A 26,735-nucleotide genomic window follows, 5' to 3' on the forward strand; every position below is an offset into this window, starting at 1 on the left:
GCTATTGGCTGGGATAGCAAAGGGGGCGTGTCGATCACCGGAAATCCTCTCTTAGTGTATTGGGCCTTAAATGGCAACGGTAGACAATGGCTTCACGTGTCCAAGTAAAATGGCGCCTAGGCGATATGTGTGTATTTGATTTTTTTTTACCGTGGTGGTTTTGTGGAAAACAAAGGAACGTGTTTATTAATTAGGTAGACATTGATATGGTGTATCATGTAGCACACGTATAGTTGTATCAGCACGCTTACTACAAACCTGGACGCCATACAATTACGACATTAAAATCGCGTGAACTATATTTATAGTGGCTTATGAACCGTAGTTCATTTTGATTTAAGTGAGTTTGACCCTCGATATTTCGTTGTAGTAAATTTTATTTTGGGGGCGTATTTCGACGTGATAAACCCCTGGTGTGTTTTGGCGGGGTGCTTTCAATGCTAGAAGCGAGGATAAAATGGCCAAATGCTAGTCAGTTCACGTTATTTTACGATCAAAACAAAAAGATGAGCGGAGTTTCGTCCCCTCCGGTAAAAAGCCGCAGTAATCAACGCGACCGCCGAAACGTCATGGTTGACGTGACGCCTCGTGAAAAAGCCGCACGGCGGACATTACTGTAGGCGCGTATGTGGGCGGTTGTTGGTAGATTAAGCGAGAAATATGGTGCTGTATACTGTGCCCCCTTCTGTGTCTGCCATCCTGTTAGATATTGAGGGAACAACCACCCCAATCACGTTTGTGAAGGTGAGAGGTAAGGGGACTGTTGAAAGATCACCTTAGATATTATATTTCTAAAGTAATAAAATGTATCATGTATTCTATTCGGACAAGGCAGTGTCGTGTACGATATTCTTTTAACAACAGTATGTATTACGGTATATTGGATTATGGGTTGTCAGGTGGCTAAAATACTAAAATAAATAAGAATAAATGTAATTATAAACGTTTTTGTCTGAGGTATAACTTCTAGATACTGGAAGTCCTGTTGAGAGAAATGTATAATATAATTCAATTTATGATATGTACAAATACAGGGCTGTCTAGTTTTAAAGATTGTGTGTGTGATTGCAATATGCATTCACATTTGATTTCCCAATACGCATATATGTCTTATTAAAATGTGCAAGATGGTATTCTTTTCTAGTATGCGCGTTAGAATAGGGTAGTGAGACCCAGCAAATTGCAAATTCTTAGATTCTGCGTAATTTAGACTTTAGGGGTATTATGCTTATTCTAACTTAATTTAGCAATTTAAATAACTGGCTTTCAGTGTTGAAGTGCAAATTTGTGACTTCTTTTGGTCTTTCAAAAGGTCGCACATTTCTCATACAAATTTAACTCATCATACAAGCAAATCATGTTAGTAACATGTTCATTCATGTGATTCAAGCAAGGAGCCTCAGGGAATCGAACATGCAAATGTATACTTCATACCACAGCGTGTCATTTCAATCTCTAAGCTGCATATGTGATCCAAAATACAAACTGGGTAAGGCCTGCAAATGAGGCACTTGATATGTTTACTCTTAATCACCTTAGTGTTTAAATATGTTACATGATAATGTCTGTTTATGTATAGACCAAAAGTGCGTTAGATGACTATGCACTCATGGTACCCTGTCTGTATGTTGCAAGTGCTGTATTTCATTATGGGTTAGTGTTACTCTTTTTGCTTTGCCGCAACATATCTATTCTGGGTCAGTATTAAGAGGTTTTTAATTTGTTGCCAAGAGAACACATCTACATTATATGACCAAAAGAATGTGAACACCCTTATTAATAATTGAGTTTAGGTGATTCAGCCACCATCCCATTGCCACCAGGTGCATAAAATCAAGCTCATAGGCAGCCATCTTCATACACAAACATTGGCATTAGAATGGGTCATACTGAAGCGCTCAATGACTTTAATGCCAAACGTCGACAAGTTGAACACACCACCACCACCACCGGACGCTGGAGCAGTGGTAACGTGTTCTCGGAGAAAGTCTGATGGACAAATCTGGGTTTGATGGAGGCCTGGAGAACGCTATCTATCGGAACACATTGTGCCTACTGTAAAATTTTGTGTGTTGGAAAATTAATGTTCTAAAGGCTAAATCCAGCTCCTGTTACAGGAAAAAGGTGTTTGGGGCATGTTTAGTTCAAGCCAGAATTGCGCTAGCCTGTCTGCTGACTGCTCTTTATTTTCATTCCTTTTAATTATTCCCAGTTGCGTACCCATCATGGAACGTATAATCATTGCTGTTATGGTGTTGGTAAACAAGAATGTAATTTTCTTAGTTTATCATTCAAAATAACATTACCATACACATTATTTTGACCATCCCTGGAGACCCTGATTCTATCCGGTGCAGACATTTTATTTTTATAGTAAAGCAGCTGTCTGCACGGACATCTGGAGCCATCAGAAAGCAAAGATTGCCAACCTGCATAGTCTTGGAAACACTGGATACAGGCCATACTAAAATATGTATTATGCTCTGATTTTAGAACCTGTTAACTAAAGTGTTTTATCCTTTCTGTGAAAATATTAATACATTTCATGTATTGAATCAGTTTGCCCAAGTGCATGCCAAAGCTGGGTCTTTTTATACTCTGCAACTGTCAGACTGCACAGTTATGCTTTTCAGAACCCTGGAAAGTCTTATTACAAATTTATTAGCCCTTCCTTTGGCATCATGCATACCTCCTCTGTGTCCCTATTTAGGAGGCATGGTCCCTCTTTTGGCCACAATTTTTCCTCATCCTGATGCCTCTTTTTTTCTATTATCGTAAAATGTTTGGTGGGTGAGTACATCCCTGTGTTTTACAGCACTCAAAGTTACAATAATGTGTATAGAAACAGAAGACGTGTTTATACATTTTATAAATTGTGTAAATAAAGTACTTTTTCTTCTTTTTTTGCTATGTCTTACAAAAATAACTAGAGGTTGCAAAATCTTGGTAAATCCCTGCCCCCAAACACACCAGGAAAAATGTGCTCCTCCTTGAGCTCCGTGCACCCCGAATAATGATTTCCTACTCTACACTTATGTTAGTGCATAATAAAGGCATGTATCCGTATTTAACCATATATCTATTTTACTCCTTTTTTGCCCTGGCATTATTAGTTATTTGGAAAGGGATCACATTGGGGTATAATCCATCCATTTCATATATAGAATATCCATGGAATAGGATGACCCTATGTCTTGTACATTTGTGATATTATTCCTTGTGTAATGCATCACATTACAATAATGCACTTCTGTTCTTTCCATAGGATGTTCTTTTTCCTTTCATAAAGGACAATGTTAAAGATTATCTTCGGGACCACTGGGAAGAGGAACAGTGCCAGGAGGACGTGAGACAGCTTAGAAAGCAGGTTGGATGTTAATCAATACAAGCTTCCCATTCTCAGCGCATCACATCACAGCAATCTTTTGTTAAAGAACGCTTTACTTTTAACACGTTCAAATGTTTTCCTTAGTTTCTATGTTCATCCTAAACTATGCATAATAATACCTTCTTGTCAAACCTGCTTATTTAATAAACATTCATATTTTAAACCTCGCCTACAATCCTTCTTGCACCCTCCCTATGAGTACAGTAAATGCCTCATCCATTTCCCATAGCATTCTCATCCCATCCCCCAACCCTTTTTAAATATTCTCTGCATCCTCCCCCCAACCCAGCTGCTGCCTTGAATGAAGATGGAATTCATTGTACAAGGCTTGGCCCTCCCTGACCTGCTGTGCGTCTGTTACAGCCCCGTCACACAGCTATAAATGAAGTAAAGGTATATTACAGTACGGATTCCCAAGGCCTACCTAATAGTAGGTATAACGTGGTGAATGAAACATAAGGGACTTTTAATGGATGGACTTTGGGGTCGACAAATTTGCTTTGGATCTAGGAGCAGCTTTTTTATTCCCTAATCATGTTTTTATTTTCATATATTACCCCCTGGTCTGCAGTTAATGGATGTTTGTTGGGGCAATACGGCATAAAAGGCACCACCTTGTACAGTACCGCTCTTTACCCCGTCAGACTCAATCTTGGATGTTTAACCTTTATTCCTCTTTTGTGTTTTAGTGTGCCTGCCAAAAATTTAAGTATTTCAAGGTTTCATATTAAACTATATTCATGCTAATATTATATATTGGCACAAAAATATAAAGAGTAAAGCTTTGAAATGTTTGGCACTCGTCCCCCCATTTTTGTTTCTCCGTTTTCAACGTTTTGGCTAGAGATCTTTCTCAGGTATTTATAGAACCTTCTGTGGACGCTTTTAGATGTGTAAATTTCCAAAGAACCCATAGTTTTTTTTTCTTCTTTAAATAAGAACAATTATTTATTTATTCATACTTTTTTCAGCTCTGGGTTGTTTCCCATATAGCACCCAACACTCTTTATCAGAAAGTTATTAAAGATAAGACCGGAAGCTAAATCACAGTGAAACCAAACCAAATGGCTAGGAAGACATTTCTCTAATATTTACCAACACACGTGCACGAAATAATGAATGAAAATGCTGGTGCTTTTATCTGCTCTGTTTGCAGATCCCTGCTTTATCCATTATAGATTGGGGCATGTATCGGTTACATCATACGTTCATGTGCACACTCTGACACTATATGCTGACATACACCACACCGTTCACCCTAACTATACACATGCACTCTCTTTCCAACACTCCCGCACGTACTGGCTAACACTATACATATAGAAAATACTCACTTGGCGCACTGAATACAGTAGACTATATTTATACACTCACAGACTTACTCCAGCACTATACATATACACACAAACACCCTGACTCTGGCACTATAGTATACAAACGCTGACCCTGAAACTACAGTATACAGCCGCTGCTTATCTTCTGCCATTGTGAATCCAGCTTTTTTGCAGGGTGCAGTGAAATGATTGCCGGGTTCATGATGGCAGCCCTGGCAAGTTTTTACCCCCTTTTCCTGCAAAACCCTGGGCTCCAGGAACTGGTTTCTTGTCACCATGACAACCTGGCGCCTGGGGATTTTTGAGCTTTGCTCTAATGCATTTAAGATAGCCTGCATTGTTACCTGCTTTATTCCAATTGTTTTTTCACCGTTTAAGAATATGAATGGAATTTACATTCCAAATACAAAACAGACAGACACACAATTGATGTGCTAAAAATGTACCAAATGTATCAACATACCAGCCGTTAAATTCTTGGCTGATTGCCAATGAAGGATGGCAAACCCAGAAGGAATAATACGTTTAAGTAAATTACATGTTAAATGTGTGAAACCCTCTATCCAGTGTTATGTGGTATACAGTGTTTAATAATACAAATATAGCAATGTGTAAAATATAATGAATACAGCTACAAAGTTAATAAATACTTGACCCAACTCCCCATATTATGTGTTTTTCTATCCTTGTTTAAAAAAGATACAGTAGGGGATTATGTAAGAGCATTCGGGTGTGTTTGTAAAAGTGGGGCAGTTACTTTGGAATCATAAATGATTTTTCTTTTTGTTTCTTCCAAATTTAGCATCAGATTTGCTCTTTATACATAATCTTGGGTTTCACAGTTCAGGTCTGGCCTTGAGGCACAAACGATAAATAGATGTGACATAGCAGAAATGATAGAGCCAAATACATTTCCATTAGTAATCCCCCTTTTCCAATGTTGTGGCTAAATATGATATGAATAAGCAAACCTCAAAGTGCTAAATATTTTTTGGGGATTTATCCAAATTAATATACAGTTGCGTGGGCTTAATGGGGTTCAACAGCAGAAAGAGAAGCCAAATCATAATCTACCTGAATGGTCGCCTCTGTATCCTTCTGCTTATGTGCAAGTGCTTGCTCCTGAGCACCTTGTCAGGGACCGGGTCAGCTTTGGTGCTATGGCTAGCTCTCCCACATCTACCAGCACAACCTAACTGCAACAATGTTATTGTAAATCTATGTATAGCATATTTGTGTACCACATAGTTGATACATCCTGCAATGATATGATTTCCTAATTCTTAATCTGTTCTTTTTTCCCCTCTCTCGTTTTAATTGTGAAGGCTCAGACAGATTCCCACCTTGACGGACATGTACCTATCCCTTGCTTGTCAGAGAATCAAGCAGACACAGATAGAGTAATACAAGGAGTAGTTCATAATGTTCATTGGCAGATGTCCATGGACCGTAAAACAACTGCCCTCAAGCAGCTGCAGGGTCACATGTGGAGGTCAGCTTATGTCACAGGACAAGTGAAAGGAGAGTAAGTATTCTGAATACACTTAAAATTGGAAACACACTTTATTATTTATTATTATTATATTTTATTTATATAGCGCCAACATGTAATGTAATGTTCTCCTCACTCATTTGCTCGATTATAAGACTACCCTGATTATAAGAAGACCCCCCAAAATCTGAATATTAATTTAGGAAAAAAACAAAAAGCCTGAATATAAGACTACCCTATAGGAAAAAAAGTTTTACTAGTAAATATTAATTAATGTAAACAATATTTGCCACTCTGCCCTATGATGTGCCTTTTAACCCTCTTATATGCCACTCTGCCTCCAGAAATGTCTTATACCCTCTTATATGCCACTCTGCCCCATGAGATGCCTTTTAATCCCCTATATGCCAGAGTGGCATATAGGGGGTTAAAAGGCATATCATGGGGCAGAGTGGCATATAGGGAGTTAAAAGGCATTTCTGGAGGGATATATATATATATATAACAGCAATCACACTCCTATCAAGCCAAGGCAGCCAGTACATGCTGGAACCTGGGGATGATAGGAGTCTGAGTACAGCCTCCCTATCAGTGGCGTCGGCCGGGGGGGGGCCAGAGGGGGCCATGGCCCCCCCTACATCATGCTGTGCCCCCCGGTGTGCCCCCCAATTGAAACGCCGTCTTTTTTTTTTTTTTTTTTAATAGACCCGAAGGAGAGAGTGAGAGGCGCCGAGCGGTTGCTGAGGAATAAGTTCTCAGCAACCGTTCGGCGCCTCTCACTCTTCTCCGCGACCGCGAGGCCTCTTCCTGGTTCGCAGTGCCGGCATTTCAAGCCGAGCGCCGGTATATGTCGTCATATCCGGCGCCCAGCAGTGAAGCCGGCAGAACCAGGGATACAGAGATCTCGCGATCTCACCGCTGGACAAGCCCAAGGTAAGTGAACTTCAAAGGGGGGGTTAGAAAGTTAGGAGGGGGTTAGAGAGTCAGAAGAGGTAGATAGGAAGTGAGAAGGGGTAGATAAGGATAGATTGGGAGGGAGAGGGGGTAGATAGGATAGATTGGGAGGGAGATGGGGGTGGATGGGGTACATTGGGAGGGAGATGGGGGTGGATGGGATACATTGGGAGGGAGAGGGGATAGTTAGGATTGATTGGGAGGGAGAGGGGGTAGATAGGATAGATTGGGAGGGAGAGGGGGGTACATAGGATAGATTGGGAGGCAGATGTGGTAGATAGAGAGGCAGATGTGGTAGATAGAGAGGCAGATGTGGTAGATAGGATAGATTGGGAGGGAGAGGGGGTAGATAGGATAGATTGGGAGGGAGAGGTCTTTATGGGACAAAAACGGCGTACGTTCAGCTGTTTGGGGACAAAGTTGACATAATGTGTAACTTAGGTGCTGGTCAGGTTCTATGTGGGCAGCGTGGACGCCAGGGTTGGCTTTGGGGTGTGTGACCAGTGATCTATGCCTGTAATTTAGGGGGTTTTATCTATACCTTTAATGCAGAGTTTATATGTAATTTCCAATTGATTTATATCTGCAAAGCTGGGTTTTGTGTCATTCTGTTCATCTGTATCGGCTATATTTCCATACATTATTAATGTTTACCTGCAAATATAGGATTTGCATGTCTTATTCAGTTGATCAAAACTGTGCTGTTTCCATGTGTTGATTATTTGATCTAAACCTTCAGTGCTGAGTGTACATGTGATTTCCAGTTGATATATACCTGCAATGCTGGGTTTGTGTGTTCTGTTGGTTTATACCCGCAGTGCTATGTTTCCATACATTATTTATGTATACCTGCAAATACAAGTTTTTTTTTTAAATCTCATTCAGTTGCATGTGCTGTTTCCATGTGTTGTTTATTTGATCTATACCTGAACTACAGGGTGTAAGTAAAAGAGCGCTATGGTTTAGTGAATGAGGGGACAAAGGGACTCTGGGGATGATTACAGGGGAGAGGACCTCTCAATGTCATGGTGCAGTCAGAAGGAGGGAACACTGCACTGACTCTCACTGTCTTCCCCTGATCTGCAGTCAGTGTGGCAAATATATTGGCAGCAGGGTCTAATATTAATATATATTGGCTGCAGGGGCTAATATTAATATATATCGGAAGCTGGGACTAATGTTTATATATATCGGCAGCAGGGGCTAATATTAATATATATTGGCTGCAGGGCCTATTATCAATAAATATTGGCTGCAGGGGCTAATATTTATATAGATTGGCTGCAGGGACTAATACTATATATCGGCAGTAGGGGCTAATATTAATATATGTTGGCAGCAGGGTATAATTTCTATGTATATCGGCAGCAGGGTATAATATAAGTATGTATCCGCAGCAGGGGCTAATATTAATATATATCCGCAGCAGGGGTTAATATTTATATATATCGGAAGCAGGGTGTAATATTTCTATATATCTGCAGCAGGGTCTAATATTTATATATATTGTCAGCAGGGGCTAATATTAAAGAATGAAAACAACTGTCACTTTAGCTGTTATTTTGAAATCATATTTTAATCACAGTCTTTACTTCAAAGAGATAAATACATATTATGTAGTTAAAAATGCACGTCTAACGTGTGTGTGTGTGTGTGTGTGTGTGTGTGTGTGCATATATATATATATATATATATATATATATATATAGTGTATATGTACCGTTTTATAATTGGCCCCCCTACTTTGGTCCCTGGCCCCCCATGTGCCCCCCCTAAATATGAAACCTGGAGACGCCACTGCTCCCTGTGCCATGCTACCACCACCACCCCCCTTAAACATCCATACTAACACACACTAATTCACAAACATTTAAATACTCATTCATTCCATTAATCACACATACTCAGAAACCCTCCCCCACCCCCTTACCTGAACTGCAGATCTCTCACTGGAAGACTTCTGCAGGGGCCCGGCTGTGCGAGCAACTTCTCTGGCCCCGCCCCCAGAGGAAGGAGGGGGGAGGCAGAGTTATGTGACACTCTTCTAGCTTCCTGTTCTCCTGCTGCTCGCGACCAAAGCCCGGTAAGCAGCATGGCCCCAGCAGACATTTTGAGGTCTGATTAGAAGACGACCTCGATTATAAGACGAGGGGCATTTGCTCTGAAAAAAACCTTGTCTTATAATCGAGCAAATACGGTATATTGTTTTTTTCAGGACAAGAAGGGCTTTCTTCAGATACCATTTTTGATCATATCTAATTTCCTATTAAAAAAAAAAAAAAAAATGATGAAAAAAAACACTTTTACGCGAAAAATATTTTACTCATCCAAGAAAGCTAATGAAAAAACCTGCTAAATAGATTCTACTATTTTGTCCTGAGTTTAGACATACCCAATGTTTTTTTTGCTTTTTTCTGCAAGTTATTGGGTAAGTACACCTTAAGGTATTTCAAATGCTGGTATTTTAACCCTTTCCATGCACTATTTCTACTACTACACTTTGTCAAACTTTGTGGTAGTAATTTTTTTTTGTTTGTTTTAATCACTAAAATTGCGCTTCAGGTATGGATTTACAGCGCCTTGTATACGTCCCTTTCACACAAGACCCCAATATGTGTTCAGCAATATCTCCCGCGTACAGTGATACCCCCATACATTGGTTTGTTGGGTTGTTTGGGAGGTAAAACGCCACATTTAGGAAGTGCGCATTGTTTTACTTGGAACTTTTACATTTGGTCCTACTGCCCCATGTCCTAATAGGGCTATCTTTGAAGCCGGCTAAATCAATTTACCCCATCAAACCATATATTTTTGAAAACTAGACACCCCAAGGTATTTCAAATGCTAGTATTTTAACCCTTTCCATGCATGAGATTCTACCACCAGCCTTTGCCAAAGTTTTTTTTTTTACACAAATTACTACGGGTATACATTTATAACTCCAGGAATACATCACTATAAAACAACACCCCAATGTGTGTTCAGCAACATCTCCTGCGTACAGTGATACCACCCATGCATGGGTTTGTGTGGTGTTTGGGGTTAAAAGGGCCACATTTGGGAAGTTTGCTTCCCCCCTCCACCACCACCACCACCACCACCACCATTTTGGTCAGTCTGTGCCTATGCCCTGTCTTTGAGCCCAGCCACTCCAATTTACCTAATCAAACAGATGTTGACGCCCCGGGGAGAGGCCAGACGTGGCCTCTAATGCCGATATCTGTGTTGCTGAATGCCTTGACATCGAGGCATTACAGCAACACCGTTTAAGAGAAGAAAGTGATCGTAGATCACTTTCTAATCTTGTTTAAAGAAATGTCAGGCGCATCATTGGTCGTTAAGTGACCGTTTTTGCGTGACCTGCCTCAGCCGTCAATGGACGTTAAGGGGTTAAATGTCTGTGGCTTAAGAAAATGCTACAGCCCCTCTGAAAACAGTGATGATACACTGTCTCCATATATGTATCCTATTTAGGAGCAAGGTGACTGTGGCTCACTAGTGGGTAATTGTATTCTAACTAAAAAAGCTTTTCGTAGTCTACTACTAACACAGCTTGCCTGATCGCAGTTGCCCTACGTGTAAATGGCTACCAAGTTCTTTTTGGACCATCCCTTACATGATATGATGTCCTGCTGAATGACCAACGCATATATTCTCTACTACTACTGATTTATTTTGCTGATGATGAGTTATTGTGTTTTAAACACTGCAGCAGCAGTCATTATTGAAAATTTGAACTGTAACATTTCTAGTTGATGTTGAAGACAACAAAACTGGTGATGGCACCAGTAGCTGGACTGTGGCAGTTTGTGATGATTCTTATATTTAAAGCAATTTATATAAATGTCAACTGAAAGCAATGGCCCCACGTTTTTGTTTGACTTTATTATGTCAGTAGTATTTTGACTGTGTATACCAGCAGTTTATTTATACCACATCTTAAAACAGGCAATTTTTATACATAGTGTATAGCATAGTGACAGCTAGCATAAGGGAATGAGGCATTATGGGCGATCAGACTCCCTCAGCCACCGGTGGGGTGGTGCACATTACCACTGTGCCCGTAAGGAATGAGATGTGACACATAAGAGAATTATCAATATCCTAGCTTGGGCAGTGCGCCCTCTCCAATGACCTTTGTTCCTGTCTGCTTTGTCCTTCGTTCACACTGCTCTGCTGTGTTTCAAAAAAAAATAAAAAATAAAAGAATTGGGGCTCACATGTCATGCTATTTATGCAACTACATTTGGAAAAGGGCTGTGCATTTTAACACTTGCGCAGGAAATAGGCAGAAATTTTCACCCAATCCTGCTGTCATTTCCTGTTTGATGAAATGAAACATTGTCCTGCCAACAAGTAAAACATTTAGAGTGCCTAAGTTGTTGGCTTTTCTCCAGATATGTTGATATTTATTGAATGCACTATTTCTAACACTGCTGCTGATTTAATTTTAGTAGATCCATATACTTATTTACTGACCATCTTCTCAAACCATGTATGTATACTGTATGTGTCTTGCTGCTCCTAGTGGCTTAGTACTCTAATCTTCTATTAATTAGCAAGTCCCAACACCCATGCTTGGCTTTAATATAACCTCGAGAAAACGAAATGGGGGGGACAAATTACATTGCAGGTTTAATAGTGACATATTTATTACTTTCTTAACAAGTCAAAAATATATACACACAACCACTACCCTGTTTCCCTGAAAATAAGACATGCCCATAAAATAAGCCGTAGCAGGATTTCTAAGCATTTGCGCAATATAAGCCATACCCCGAAAAAAAGACATAGTGATAGGCGTGGCTATGCAGCGTACCGGCGCGGAACGGTAAAGAAGACGGGCAGCAATGTTCCCTCAAATTTTTCTTGGGTCGCGTGCGCAGAAAATTTCTGTTGTGCAAAATTTTTCCCAGAGCCAAAATTTTGTGCGCACAATATACTTCTACAGTCCATATAAAGCGAAGTTGGTGGAGCTGAAAAAAAATCACATTGCGAGGGGGGTGGAGCTATATATTTCCAACACTTTTGACTCCATGGTGTATTTTAAAGGTGAAATTCTTACTGCAAAAGTTAATTATGAGCGAATCACGAGCGGGGGCTCCGGGCTGCATAAAGGATATAGATATATATATATATATATATATATATATATATGTGTGTGTGTGTATAATTTTTTTTATTGGGAAAAACTGCATAGCTTCTGTCGTTAGGCAACCATTGACAGGGGTACAGCATAACACCTATCACTATATACTGAGGCAGACATTGACGGTGTTGCAGCATAACTGCTATCATTATATACTGAGGCAAATATTGACAGTGGTGCAGCATAACTGTTATCATTATATACTGAGGCACTCATTGACGGTGGTTCAGCATAACTGCCATCATTATATACTGAAGCAAACATTGACGGTGGGGCAGTATAACACCTATCACAATATACTGAGGCACGCACTGACGGTGGTACAGCATAACACCTATTACTATATGCGGAGGCACGCACTGACGGTGGTACAGCATAACACCTATCACAATATACCGAGGCACCCACTGACGGTGGTACATCATAACACCTATCACTATATACTGAGGCACGCACTGACGGTGGTACAGCATACCACCCATCACTATATACTGAGGCACAGCACAACACCTATCACTATACATTGAGCCAGACATTGCCAATAACGTAGCATAACCCCTATCACTATATACTAAGCCAAACATTGATGTGGTGTAGGCCTACCGCTTCAGTGTCTGGCTTAGTATATAGGGATGCACCGAAATGAAAATCATGGACCGAAAACTCAGCATTCACTTGACCGAAACTGAAACTGAAAAATAACACACCAAAATTGGACAAAAAAAACCCAACAACAATATTATATATATATATATAATTGCTAACAGCAATCATACTCCTATCATGCCCAGGCAGCCAGTTCATGCTGGAATCTGGGCATCATATTAATGTGATTACAGCCTCCCTATGCCATGCTATCCCCCCCCACTTACACATCCATGCTATCACACACACACACTCATTCACAAACATTAAGCATAAACTACAGCATAACACCCATCACTCTCACACACTTACTAATCCACTCTCACTTAATGTTTTCCTACCTTTTCTCTGTTAGTTACTTTTCCTCCTCTTCGTTCTTTCTCTTGCCTCTTCTTCTGTGTCCTGTCCTTCCGGTGCAGTAAAGACGGTGGGCGTGGCTTCAGTGCTGTGCGCCGGGATATGACATCAAGTCCCGACGCACAGCATCAGTTGCCGCACGCATCACAAGGGAGCAGGATCGGAGGTCTGCATTAACAGACCTCCCGCTCCCTTGATTGATTTTAAGCCGGTTGGAGGGAGATCCTTGATCACCCCAACCAAGCTTGCTCCTCCAGCGGCGGACATTACTGTCCGTCTCTGGAGGAGTGCCAGCGTCACCCTGGACGGACTGCCCGCCCCCCCCAGCTCCCCGTTAGGTACTGTGCGCACAATTTTAGGACGTGTGCGCTCCCTCTAAAAGTTATGTGTGCGCGCACAAGCGCACAGCTTAGAGGGAACACTGACGGGCAGCCCTTCTCATCTGCCCCATCGTGACAGCTGCTATCTCTGAGGTGACCGGAGAGGTGCGGGCAGCCCCATCAACAAGGTCGGCTCCCCTGTCAGGTCTATATTTGAATAAATGTAGATTGTTGTACCATACTTAATAAAAATAAGACATCCCCTGAAAATAAGCCATAGTGTGTCTTCTTGAGGAAAAATAAATATAAGACCGTGTCTTATTTTCGTTGAAACACAGTACATAGCCTTTGGATTTATTTTATGGTTTTTTGGAGCACGTTTAATGTGGTTATGACTAACTTCATTTTGTTGTAGGGTATATGGTGATGTTGTTCCTGCTATTCAGAAATGGAGAGAAGCTGGATTGAAAGTGTATATATATTCCTCGGGGAGTATAGAGGCACAGAAACTCTTATTTCAATACTCTATTGAAGGTGACCTGCTTAAGGTGCGTGTTATAAATTCCAGAACTCCTTTGTGTGGTGACATGTCACCTGCAAAACTTGATTGTAAGAAGGTATATGTATTTGAATTGCAAGCAACAACATATCGTTTGGTTATTTCTTACCCACTTGTCTCTCTCTGGTGGAAGTGAACACCTTAGACTGAAATAAACCTTTCATCACAATATACAGGATTGTACGTTATTTAGTAGTAAAATAAGCCATTATTTTGTAGTTCAAGTGTATTCATAGAGAAAAACTCTGTTCAGAAATAGCTGAGTATGTAAAAAAAAATATATAAAGAAACCCCACAGTTTTATTTGCAAGCTGAACAACGTTTACAGTGGCATAACTACAGGGGTCGCAACTATGACGGACCCTGCCTCTCTAGGGGGCCCAGATGACTCCTGCAATCACTTTTCTCCTTGTGGCCCTTCAAAATTGTTAATGAAGGGCCCTTCTGTTCCTAAACAATTCTGAATAGGCATGGGGAGACAGGAACATTACGTCAGGTGACTCTGCGGTGTGCAAGCAGCATACCTAAAGCTGCAGGAGAGGTGGGATTGTGGGGGGGGCTATGTATGTTTGTACATATATGAGCATGAATGCGTATGTGAAAGTGTTTGTATGTACAAGCATGAATGTGTAAGTGTTTGCGTGAGATTAAGTATTTGTGTTAGCAAGGGTGTTTATGAGAGGGCGAGTGTGTGTGTTGGCATGTGTTAATTTGTGTAAGTGTGTTTTACGTATGTGTGCCAGAGTTGGGGGGCAAAGATACACAGGCAGAGTGTTTGGAGGTTATGATGGCACTGATAAGCTCCTGTCTTGCTTTGGTATAGGTGGGGGGGTGGGGCTATGGGCAATTATCACACGAGGCCCTTTGGTTCCTAGTTACGCCCTGAAATGGAAATGGTAGGAGGTAACTCGTGTAAGAAAAACAGTAGGCTTTTTTTTTTTTTTTTTTTTTTTTTTTTTTTTTTTTTGAGAAAACATTTAATTAAGACTCAAGTTGATGGTAATAGCAAAGCAGTTGGAACAGACATCAAACAGGAATAGGACATTAGTATACTGAGCATGTTTCAATAAAGTATAACAGATTTGTAACATCATCCAAATCCCAGATAGTGTCCCTACTGACTAAAAAACTTCCTGCCACGGGTTTCCTTTGCCAAGCTCGCCTTAAGCCAGTCCATCCTCATGAGAAACAAGAGTTTGGACTTGAGCAATGCCAGAGTCGGCGGGGATGTCTGGATCCACTGCTGCAAGATCAACTTCCTTGCAGCCGCCATCAGAATTCTTAGCCGAGTTCTATTTACTTCTTACTCTGTTGGGATTATTCCCAAAATTGCCAACTCAGGTGTGATACGTCCCAAAGGGAGTTTCAATTGTTTGCAAAAGGCAAGCGTAGCCTCCCAAAAAGCCCTTAGTCGAGGACCTTGCCAGAAACAGTGGTATAGATCAGCCTGAGGTGCATTACATTTTATGCACTTTGCATCAGTTCTAAGTCCCATACTAAAGAGACGCAGGGGGGGGAATAAGCATGATGTGTAATTTTCAATAGTATGTCCGTATAAAGGGCAGTAGGTAACGCCCTACTGGTTGCATAAGCTGCCTCGTAAATATCATCCACCTCCATACACTCAAGCCACCTAGGAGGACCCCCTTCTAAAGCAGGCAAGTATTGTGGACTCCTCACTATAGAGTAGACCATGGCTGTTGAGCACACACTACTCGAGGGAGACCGAATCAGCTAATCCAGAGGATTCTCCCAATCCTCAGGAGTAAAATAGCGTAGTTGAGCCAAAAATAAAGCTACAGATTTGAAAATAAAGAAAGAGGTGCGTCGGCAACTCCGGTTTCACAGCTCTTATCCCCTCATGGGAGAGTATTATCTGCGCCGCATGGTCCAGAAATGGATTGATTGTGAGTATGCCACTATCTCCCCAAAGAGTATAAGGGCGTCCAGGTCTAGCCTCTTCAAAGGCTGGGTTACCCACCCATGGCAGAAATGGGATATGTTGCCACTGAAGGCAGAGATGCAGCCTAGTCACCTTCCTGGCCTCAATTGTGGTAAACAGGAGAGGATTAGCTTTAACCCCTTCGTGACAACGGCTGATTTTACTTTTTGTACCCTTTGTGACAATGGCCGTTTTAACATTTCTGCGCTGCTCGTGTTTAGCTGTAATTTTCTTCTTTCCCGTTTACTGAACCCACACACATTAGATATTGTTTTTTTCAGGACAAGAAGGGCTTTCTCTAGATGAGATTGTTTTGATTGTATCATGTATTATTGTATTATTTACTATTAAAAAAAGTATAAAATATGGTGAAAAATGTAGAAAAAAAATTACTGTTTCTAACTTTTAGTTGAAAAATCTTTTACTCATCTATTAAAGGTAATGAAAAAACCTGCTAAATAGATTCTACTATTTGTCCTGAGTTTAGAAATACCCAATGTTTTTTTGCTTTTTTCTACACATTATGGGGCAATATGTACAGGTAGCGTTTTGCTATTTCAAAGCCATTTTTTCCAAATCTGGTAATTCTTCCCCCCATGTGCCATTTCGGGTATCTTTGAAGCCAGCCAATGCAATTTACCCCATCAAATCATATATTTTTGAAAACTAGACAGCCCAGGGTATTCCAAATGCTAGTATTTTAACCCTTTCCAAGCACTAATTCTACCATCAGCCTTTAGCAAACTTTATGGTAGTAATTTTTTTTACATTTGTTTTTTCACACACATTTTACTTCAGGTATGAATAAACAGGTTCTGGTATATGTCACTATCATAAAGCGATACCTCACACGAATGATTTTGCCTGGCTGTTTGGGGGCAAAAGGGCCACATTTGGGGCATGCGCATTTTTCAATGTTGAACTTTGGCATTTGGGGATCCACTGCCCATGCCCTATTTGGTACATCTTTGAGCCGGGCCATTTCAGTGTGCCCAATAAAGCCATATATTTTTGAAAACTAGACACCCCAGGGTATTTCAAATGCTAGTATTTTAACTCTTTCCATGCACCATATCTACCACCAGTCTTTGTCAAACTTTGTGGTAGTCATTTTTTTGCATTTGTTTTGTCACACACATTTTACTTCAGGTATGAATTTAAAAAGGTTCTCGTATATGTCACTATCACAAAACACCCCAATATGTGTTTAGCAACATCTCCTGAGTACAGCGATACCTCACACGAATGATTTTGCCTGGCTGTTTGGGGGCAAAAGGGCAATATTTGGGGCATGCGCATTTTTCAATGTTGAACTTTGGCATTTGGGGATCCACTGGCCGGCTCAAAGATATACCAAATAGGGCATCTATTTGGTATATCTTTGAGCCGGGCCATTTCAGTGTGCCCAACAAAACCATATATTTTTGAAAACTAGACACCCAGGGTATTTTAAATGCTGGTATTTCAACTCTTTGCATGCACACATTTTACCACCAGAATTTTTTCAAAGTCTGCAGTAGTATTCTTTTGTGTGTATTTTTCCCCCACACACCTATGTTATGTATGAATTTACAGCTCCTGGTATATGCCGCTGTAACACGACACCCCAATATGTGTTCAGCACATCTCCTGAGTACAGTGATACCCCACATGCATGGGTTTGTCTTTTTTGGGGGGAACTAAAAGGCCACATTTGGTACGTGTGCATTTTTCTAATTGGAAATTAGATGTGTGGCCATCCTTCCCCCCCCCGTGTTAATTGGTACATTGTTGAACCTGGCCAATTCAATTTACCCCATCAAATCATACATTTTTTAAAAGTAGACACCCCATGGACATTTAATATGCCAGTATTTTAACTCTTTCCATGCGAGGATTTTTTTAAGCTAATATGCAAATTTCAGGACTTGCTCACAAAAATATTTTTTATATATATATATTTTAATTTTTTTTGCCTTTTTTTTAATTTTTTTTTAACATTTTTTTTAAACTTGAAGGTTCCCCTGATAGTGACATCAGTGGGAAATTATTTTTACATTTTACTGTTTTTTTACTTTTTTTTCTAATTATTATTAATTTTATTTTATTTTTACTAATCACACTGTGATTAGAAAGCTGGGCTCCATTGACTTGCATGGTTGAATGCAGTACCTGTATTCAACCTGCAAGTGGAGCCAGAGTTCTCTAGAGGGTCTGGAGACCATCTAGCGAACTCTTTCATCTTTATTGTTTTTTTTCCCGGGCCGCCGCCATCTTGCTGATGGCGAAGATCACCGACAGCTGCGGCTGTGACCGCTCTCCGGTAAGTGTTTGGTGTCGCTGGATGCCTCCTGATCGAGGCATTCCATCGACACCATTTAAGTTTAGGAGGACCTCCTAAACGCTTTTAAAAACGGGCGTCCCCCGCCATACAATATATGGCGGATGTTGACGCCCCGGGGCAGAAAGCGAAAGTAGATCGCTTTCTGCACCCGTTTAAAGGCGTGCCGGTCCTGGCACGTCAATTGTCGTAAACGACATGTTTTTCCGTGACGTGCCCGGACCGGCAATTGTCATCAAGGGGTTAACAAAGTCAAGGAGCTGGGAGACAGAGGTGCCACCTCATCAATGCCACCAATTTTTAATCCCTTGGAGAGGGCATAGTGAGACCCATGGAGGACCTGGGCTGCTGTAGCCGGGACATGCTCAGTCTATTATTATGCTTTATTCCCCCCCAGCGATAACATCTATTCTTTGTGTACCCCAATTGTGCCTGTGCCCATTCCAGTTAATAAGCTTCTAACAGCAACTTGGCCTGTGTGAATTCTAATCTGTTTTGTTCCAAAGGGTTGCGGATAGAAGCCTGGAAGGCCTCCGAAACCCCAACATTCAGGGATTCAAACTTCTGTTGCCACTCCCGATGGAGTCTCGCCATATAAGAAATTATATGACCCCTTAGAACACATTTGGCTGTCTCCCAGAAAAGAAGGGAATCCTGTACATGTTGCACATTGTCATCTAAATAATTGCCCCACATTGTCTCCAGAAAGCTAATAAAATCCAGTCTGTTCACAAGATATGCAGGGAAAGACCAAAGCCTCGTCTTTCTAAAAGGAATCTGTAGTTTAACCGACATCGACACCGAGGCATGGTCAGAGATATGTATAGTGTGAATCTTGTCGCCACCAACACCCGGAAACAGGTGTGGCGAAACCAAAAAATAATCAAGCCTAGCCATTATTTGGTGTACTCCAGACAAGAAGGTAAAGTCCTTAGTCGTAGGATTCAATACCCGCCAGGGGTCTATCGGTCCCAGGTTATGCGTGAAAAGAGAGATACAGTCTAGGTGGAGTGTCCGGGGACATGCAGTCTGTCCAGTACATGGTCTAGGATGTCATTAAAGTTGCCCACCAATATAACATTAGAAAGAGGATAGTTTGACAAAGTCTCCAACAATCTGCCAAAAAAAGTCTTGTTAGGGGCATTAAGGACTTTTTTTTTTTTTAACACAAGAAAATAAAATATGCCTGTGAATTTACACAACTTGTTATGTGCAATGTTACTTGCGGCAATAACACCATGCCTCCAGTTACATGTGGTAATGTGCGAATTGCAGCACTGGAGATGCTTTTACTGAATTTCCATTCAGTTTAAATTACAAGAAAATGAAAGCAAGCTGTATTGACATGCAGCCCCAGAATCCTAAAAGTTAACTAAATATGTGATGTGCATTAACATGTAATAAGATATGGGCAGCACACATTTGGAAGGCTCAGTAGAATATAGGAATGAGTTAAGTATTGTCCAGTTGACTTAAGGTTGCACTGTATTTAAAATGTACCATTATAAATGCTACATTTAAAAAAAAATAAAAAATAAACAAGCTTTTGTTTTATCTGTTATCTATGTGGGAAAACTATGAGTGCAGAGTAAAGGTAAAATATATTTAACAAAATCACCTAAATTAAGTCAGTTAATACTTATGGTTAGATATATATCACATTTCAAAATTTGACCTGGATAGTAGGACAAGGTTTATTGATAATACAAGCACCAACCTTTTGGTGTAAGTGTTCTTTTAGTAAATTATAGAGCATGCATAGTAGTTACAGAAGTATTACATATGTCATAATAATAACCTGAATATAAAAATGGAACAAAATAAACCATATGTAACTTATGGAATACATTATAACAATAAAATATATAGTATTGCCTCTTTCCATATACCACCTAATGTTGCTCTGGGTCAAAATAAATGTGTTTGGCAGTGATACTGATAAGAGTATTTTTTCACAGACTTAAAATATCTAGATTTCATTGTAGTTTTATCTTTTTTAGTTGTTTGATGGCAATTTTGATACCACTATTGGACACAAGATAGAAAGTGAGAGTTACCAAAATATTGCAAGAAGTATAAAGTGCTCTGCTGAGAACATTCTATTTCTGACAGATGTAACTAAAGGTATGTTACATAATTATTTGGGCATTTTACCTTTATGTTGGATTCCTTTGTGTGAATGTGTGCATGGGGTTTCATTAGACACTCGTGCTTGGGGTGTATGGTGATAAGTATAGAGCCCATGCACACCTTCTGGATTCACCTTTCACCTATAGCAACGCTATCTCAAGGTTCAAGAAGAGAGCCACAATTCACTTTGCACTGCAGGAACACCAGCAGCACTGCACGAATGGATACACACATCCAACAGGATGCAATGGGACCAAATTTCTCCAGCAATTGGACCAGTTTGATCCTTCAGAGTAAGGAAGGTCATATAGCAGCAGCAGTAGTAGCAAGGCACTGGAAGTGGTTAGACACTGGCAAATATCCAGCACAACCGTACAGGACACTGATTTTCCCCCAAAATTAGAAAGATATTTATCCCTCAGGAAGGGAATTGAGCTGCAGCAGAGTAGGGCACAGGGCAGGCATTGGCAGACAGACTAACCCCCCCCCATATTAGAAACAATACAGAATTTATACACCAGATTAAGGAAGGGTATTGAGGCACAGAGAAGGACAGGCCAAGCAGTGGCAGACAGACCCCCTCCATATTTCAAAAGGAAATTGATCCCCAAAAGCAAGAAAGGTGAGACAGGACCAGTAGCCGTATTAGGGCACTGGGCCTGGACAGGCAGGCACTGACACTTGATGGATACATGCAGCATCTTGGAGCAGGACTGAATTTCTGCCATATTATAGAAATAAAAAAAAAAACGATCCCTCAGCGTAAAGGAGGCAAAGCAGCAGCACTAGAGCCTCACTCACATTGAATATTGAGTGCTGCCAGTGCTTACTGTAGTGGTAGGACCAAGGTCGGTTGTGGTTACACTGGTAACATAGTAACATAGTTCATAAGGTTGAAGAAAGACCAAAGTCCATCAAGTTCAACCTATATACCTATTGTGTCCCTACTGTGTTGATCCAGAGGAAGGCAAAAACCCTTATGAAGCAGATGCCAATTGCCCCGTACCAGGGGGAAAATTCCTTCCCGACTCCAAATATGGCAATCAGAATAAATCCCTGGATCAACGTTCTGTCCCTGTTAATCCAATATCCATAACTTTTAATATTATTGCTTTCAAGAAACACGTCCAGGCTCCTTTTGAACTCTTTTATTGAGTTTACCATTACCACTTCCTCTGGCAGAGAGTTCCATAGTCTCACTTCTCTTACTGTAAAGAACCCTCGTCTGTGCTGGTGTAGAAACCTTCTTTCCTCTAGCCGTAGAGGATGTCCCCTTGTTATAGATACAGTCCTGGGTATAAATAGATCCTGGGAGTGATCTCTGTACTGCCCCCTTATATACCGTATTCGCTCGAATATAGGCCGCACTTTTTTCCCCCACTTTAAGTCTTTAAAGTGGGGGTGCGGCCTATATTCGGGGTCTAGCGCCCGACGCCTGGGACATGCAGTCCGGGGCACCGGGCAGGCAGCGGGGTTAGGATACAGATCCCCCGCAGCGGTGCAGGGGACCTGTATCCTACTCTCCGATACGCTCAGACAGCCTCCCCTGCCAGCACTTTCCACGGGGGGGGGGGGTGCTGGCACAGGAGGATTGTCTAAGCGCATCGTGCGGACGGTCACCGGCTGCAGCGATGCGGGTAAACAGCCTCCTCTGCCGGCACGTCTGCACGATGTGCTTTAATAATCTCCCTTGCCGGGAATTCCCACGGGAATTCCCACTGTTTGTATCCGTTTTGACATATCATACATACCACTAGGAGGCACCAGCTAAAGCGGGAAGGAGCTTGAATCATAAGGTCACAGATATATATTTTTTTATTTTTTTTTGTGTAATGCAGTACATACATAATATGTCAATTCTATGTTTTAAAAATATTGCGTGTACACTTAATTTTCTTTTTTTCTTGCAGAGGCAAAAGCTGCCAATGAAGCAGGTGTGCACGTGGCAGTAGTAGTAAGACCTGGGAATGCTGCATTGACAGATGACGAAAAATCTAGCTATCACCTTATCACGTCCTTTAAGGAGATTGCCCTTTGCATCAGGCGGTAATCCCCAGAGATATGTTGCAATCCAGAATAGTGTTTGGTGATCGGAGGCTATCTTGTAGAATAAAATTATTAAAAATAAGGATTCTGTGGGTTTCATTTTTCAAAACTATGATTTTAATAAAGAAAAGCATCATGTTTTAATAATCTTCCTATTCAGTGTTCTACATTTACAAAATAGAGGAAACATTAACCCCTGCTGATATCGATAGAGGCATTCAGCAACACAAACCCCCTACCTCGATCGCCTTGTAATTGCTCCGAAGAGCAACCACAAGCCCCTTCAGCGAATGGCGCCAACTTTCAACTATGAATGAGTTCACAGAGGGCGTATCCAGACCCTCCTGAGAACTCTGGCTCCCCTTGCAGGATGAATACAGGTACTGCATCCAACCATGCAAGTCAATGGAGCCCAGCTTTCTAATCACATTGTGATTAGTAAAATACATTTTAGAAAATAATTGTTTTTAAAAAAGTGGTAACATGTAAAAATAATTTTTCACTGATGGGACCATCAGGAGAACCTTCCAGTTAACAAAAAAAAGTAAAATAAATATATACATAAAAAATATATTTTAAGTCTTAAAATTAGCGCTTATATGTTCAAACAATTTTCGCATGGAAAAAGTTAAAATACTGGCATGATAAATGCCCATGGGGTGTCTACTTTCGAAAAATGTATGATTTGATGGGATAAATTGAATTGGCCGCCTTCAACAATGTCCCAATTAACACAGACGGAAGAATGACCAAATGTAAAATTTCCAATTTCATAAATGCACACATCCCAAATGTGGCCTTTTAGCCCCCAAACAGTCAGGCAAACCCATGCATGGGTGGTATCACTGTACTCAGGAAATGTTGCTGAACAGAGTACAAAGCGTGTGGGGAAAAATACACACAAAAAAATACTACTGCAAAATTTGACAAAGGCTTTTGGTAAAATGTGTGCATGGAACAAGTTAAAATGCCAGCATTTGAAATACCCTGGGGTTTTCAAATATTTTTTTTGGCCAGGCTCAAAAAAGTTGAACTTGATAAAAACCTCATTGTGCGGTTGAAACATTGTTGCTGTCTTCCTTTAATAAATCTGCCTGAGCTGGAACCCTTGAGTGCCTGGAGCCTTTATTTTGAGATATAACTCTTGTCCTTCATAGAAGCCCCAGCAGCAGCGGAGGTTGTCTGAGCGCATTGTGCAGATGTCCACCGGCTGGCAGAGAGGAGGATACAGGTCCCGTGCAGCGCTGCGGGGGATCCTCCTCTCTGGCAGCCGGTGAACGTCTACGCGATGCACTCGGACAACCTCCACTTCTGGCGGGGCTTCCATGAAGGAGAGCGCCGGCAGGACATGACCTTCCGCTGCTCTGTCATAGAAGCAGAAGTGGCAGACGTCGTGCAGACATCCACCAGCTGCCCCCACTAGACACCAGGGAGTCTGGGAGCAAGTCTGCGGATGCATTGGTAAGCCTGGGGGTGCAGAGTGGCATATCTGGGGAGCAAAGTAGCATTTCTGTGGGGGCAGAGCGGCATATCTATAAGCAAGGTGCATATGAATTAAGGGGGGGACTGTAAAACGGCTATTGTTTTTCCAAATTTTTGTTTCTATATCAAAAGCAGGACTAACTGCATAATAGATACCAAAAATGTTAAAATACATGTATTACTGTTCATTAGATAGAATACTGTTTTACCATGCCACTGTGTATTTTTTCTTTAAAATAGCACCAAACTATAAGGACACGGTATATATAATATATATATATATATATATATATATATATATACACATACATACACTGTATATATATTTATAATGTATAAATGAACTCTATTATACATGAATTTCATTGAAACACGTCATATATGTATATAATTATTTATTTATGCATCATGTATGACATTGTAGACCTGTGTGCACTAAAACAATCCATAGATTTGTAATAGGGATTTAAAATATTGATGCACATTCAGAATGCTAATCAATGTTTATAATTGAATGTACAATGCAAGTAATGTTCTTCGATAAAATATTTATGTTGAATTAGGACACATGACTAAAGTAATTGACGAGATGATAATTTTGCAATATAATATTAGGCACAGAAAGTGGTTATTTTTCTGAAATGACAAGCAGACATTAAATGTATTGTGTAATTGTTACTTTGCCAAACGGATAGTGCTATAATTTAATACACAGTTAGCCAAAGAAAGTTAGTGCACAGGGTTCTTGATCTAGTGGGGACACCTGTGGGAGGCCTGCTGCTAAAATTGGGTCTTGTTGACCTAGGCCCAAATAATGTACACTGCTGAGATACTTCTACTGGTTTAGCAGACTGCTTGTCATATACTTTAGTCCTGCTGGCGGAGATAGCTCAATAGTACCTATTTAGACCTTATAGGCATAGGTCCTAGTGCAAAGACAAGATAAAGCCTACATGCAGTTTAATTCCACCAAGACTATTAATAGGATAATTTGACACTTGAGGCATAGGGATCGCTACCGGGGAAGGGGGGTCCCCGAAATTATTCCTTGCTCCCCCCCACTGAATTTGTAAAGCTCCCAACTGCAGGACCAATTGGCTCAGAGCCATCTAAACACATGGGCACACTGGTCAGTTGCCCAAGGGCCACGTGTTTTAGGGGCCCCATGGTGAATCACATTGTTGCCAGCATGTGATTCTCCACGGTGCACCTAAAATAGTAACGTATCTATAGAGGAGGGCCGTTCCCCCTAGACCGTTCTTCAGGGCTGCACCGAGGCAGGTGCAACATTGCGATCTCCGTAACCAGCCCTGCTCAAGGGGTCTAATGGCAGTGTATGTGTGTGTGTTTGTAAGCTGTTGTGTGTAAGGATAGTGTGTGTGTGTGTATGGACAGGTGTGTGTAAGAGCAGTGTAGGTGTGTTTGTAAGATGGTGTCTGTATGGGCAGGCATGTGTATGGGTGGTAATATCGTTAATCAAGAGCTTATAAGGTTATGTCTCTTCTGTTTTCAGCCATACAACACTCTTAGAAACACAAGAATACTTCCGGCACTATTGTGAGTGCAACTGACACCATATAATTATTTGTTGTTTTTTGTAAACACTCTACACTATTATTGTTTTCCCTTATCTTGCATGAGAGCCCCCTTCCAAGGTTGATACAATTATTTGAGTGCATTGAAGCCTGAACTAATTCATCTATTTGAATAATAAACTATTCACTGCAGTAAGAAATTCAGGACAATAATAATGTATTTAATTATACAGTGTAATTTATAGACATTTCTTGTTTTTGTACACTTTATTGTAATTTTTAGGTGTGTAGAAATCTTCAATACGCTCACACGCACATGTCCCTAAGGAAATAGGGACATTTTGAATTGTGTCCCATAGTAGATGGCCTGCAGGGAACTTGTTGAATTGTATCGTAGTGGCCCCTAGATCCCATGGCATGGTGAGAATTGATATTGATACTTTTTTATTTATATAGAAATAGACGTGTACATGGACATGCTCATAAGAAAAAAATATATATATATAAAAGGCTATTAACATATATGGACAGAATGATGACATGGGTAGTTAATTTACAGTAAAAAACATAAAAATCAATGAAATTTAAAAACAAATAATCACAAAATACAGACATCGTTAAACTGGCAACATAATCATATGTATAGATTAACTGAATTTAGTGATGCGCAGATAATAATTATCGATTTAGAATACACAAAATGCATATTTGGCAACCCTGTTTAAGTGAGAACACTTTTTCAATAGCATCACATTACAGTTTACGCACTCTAGCTAAAATCGACCACTTGGTGGTGCTACATCACATTCTTGGCAATCATAGATTTACATTTCACACATATTGTGAAGTTGTTCTCCCAGTATATAAAAAAAATCAAAACAAAATACAAAAACATATCACAATGATCCTTAAGGCTTTTACGATTCCGCAAAATCAAATAATTTTAGGGCGATTACAGTTCTAGCATGTTAAGTATAAGGAAACCTATAAAGAACGATTCCTTGCAAAATCTTCAAAGTGGTCCTATAGCAACCAACAGAATATGCCTACTGATTGGACCAGTTTGCTGTGATGCTAACAAG

At 40.6% G+C, this 26,735-nt stretch overlaps 1 protein-coding gene across 1 annotated transcript; it reads left to right on the plus strand.

The window, feature by feature from the left end:
- Positions 1 to 660: 660 nt before the first annotated feature.
- On the plus strand, positions 661 to 22,640 carry LOC149286954 (enolase-phosphatase E1-like). Its single transcript, XM_089493572.1, has 6 exons — positions 661 to 744; positions 3,266 to 3,367; positions 6,048 to 6,247; positions 14,055 to 14,187; positions 20,461 to 20,584; positions 22,501 to 22,640. Exons 1-6 carry the CDS (start codon positions 661 to 663, stop codon positions 22,638 to 22,640), a joined length of 783 nt encoding a protein of 260 aa, XP_089349698.1.
- Positions 22,641 to 26,735: the final 4,095 nt, after the last annotated feature.

Source organism: Sceloporus occidentalis, unplaced genomic scaffold (assembly GCF_023333645.1).
Source record: "Sceloporus occidentalis isolate IW3139 unplaced genomic scaffold, rSceOcc1.0.p SCAF_65, whole genome shotgun sequence".
In the NCBI taxonomy this organism is placed as follows: domain Eukaryota; kingdom Metazoa; phylum Chordata; class Lepidosauria; order Squamata; family Phrynosomatidae; genus Sceloporus; species Sceloporus occidentalis.

Bases quoted from the DNA above. Each gene is read 5' to 3' on its own strand.
- LOC149286954 (XM_089493572.1), top strand. From the start codon at position 661: ATGGTGCTGTATACTGTGCCCCCTTCTGTGTCTGCCATCCTGTTAGAT. The intron at 745-3,265 runs GTGAGAGGTAAG...TTCTTTCCATAG, and splicing joins CCCCAATCACGTTTGTGAAG to GATGTTCTTTTTCCTTTCAT. The intron at 14,188-20,460 runs GTGCGTGTTATA...TATCTTTTTTAG, and splicing joins TTGAAGGTGACCTGCTTAAG to TTGTTTGATGGCAATTTTGA.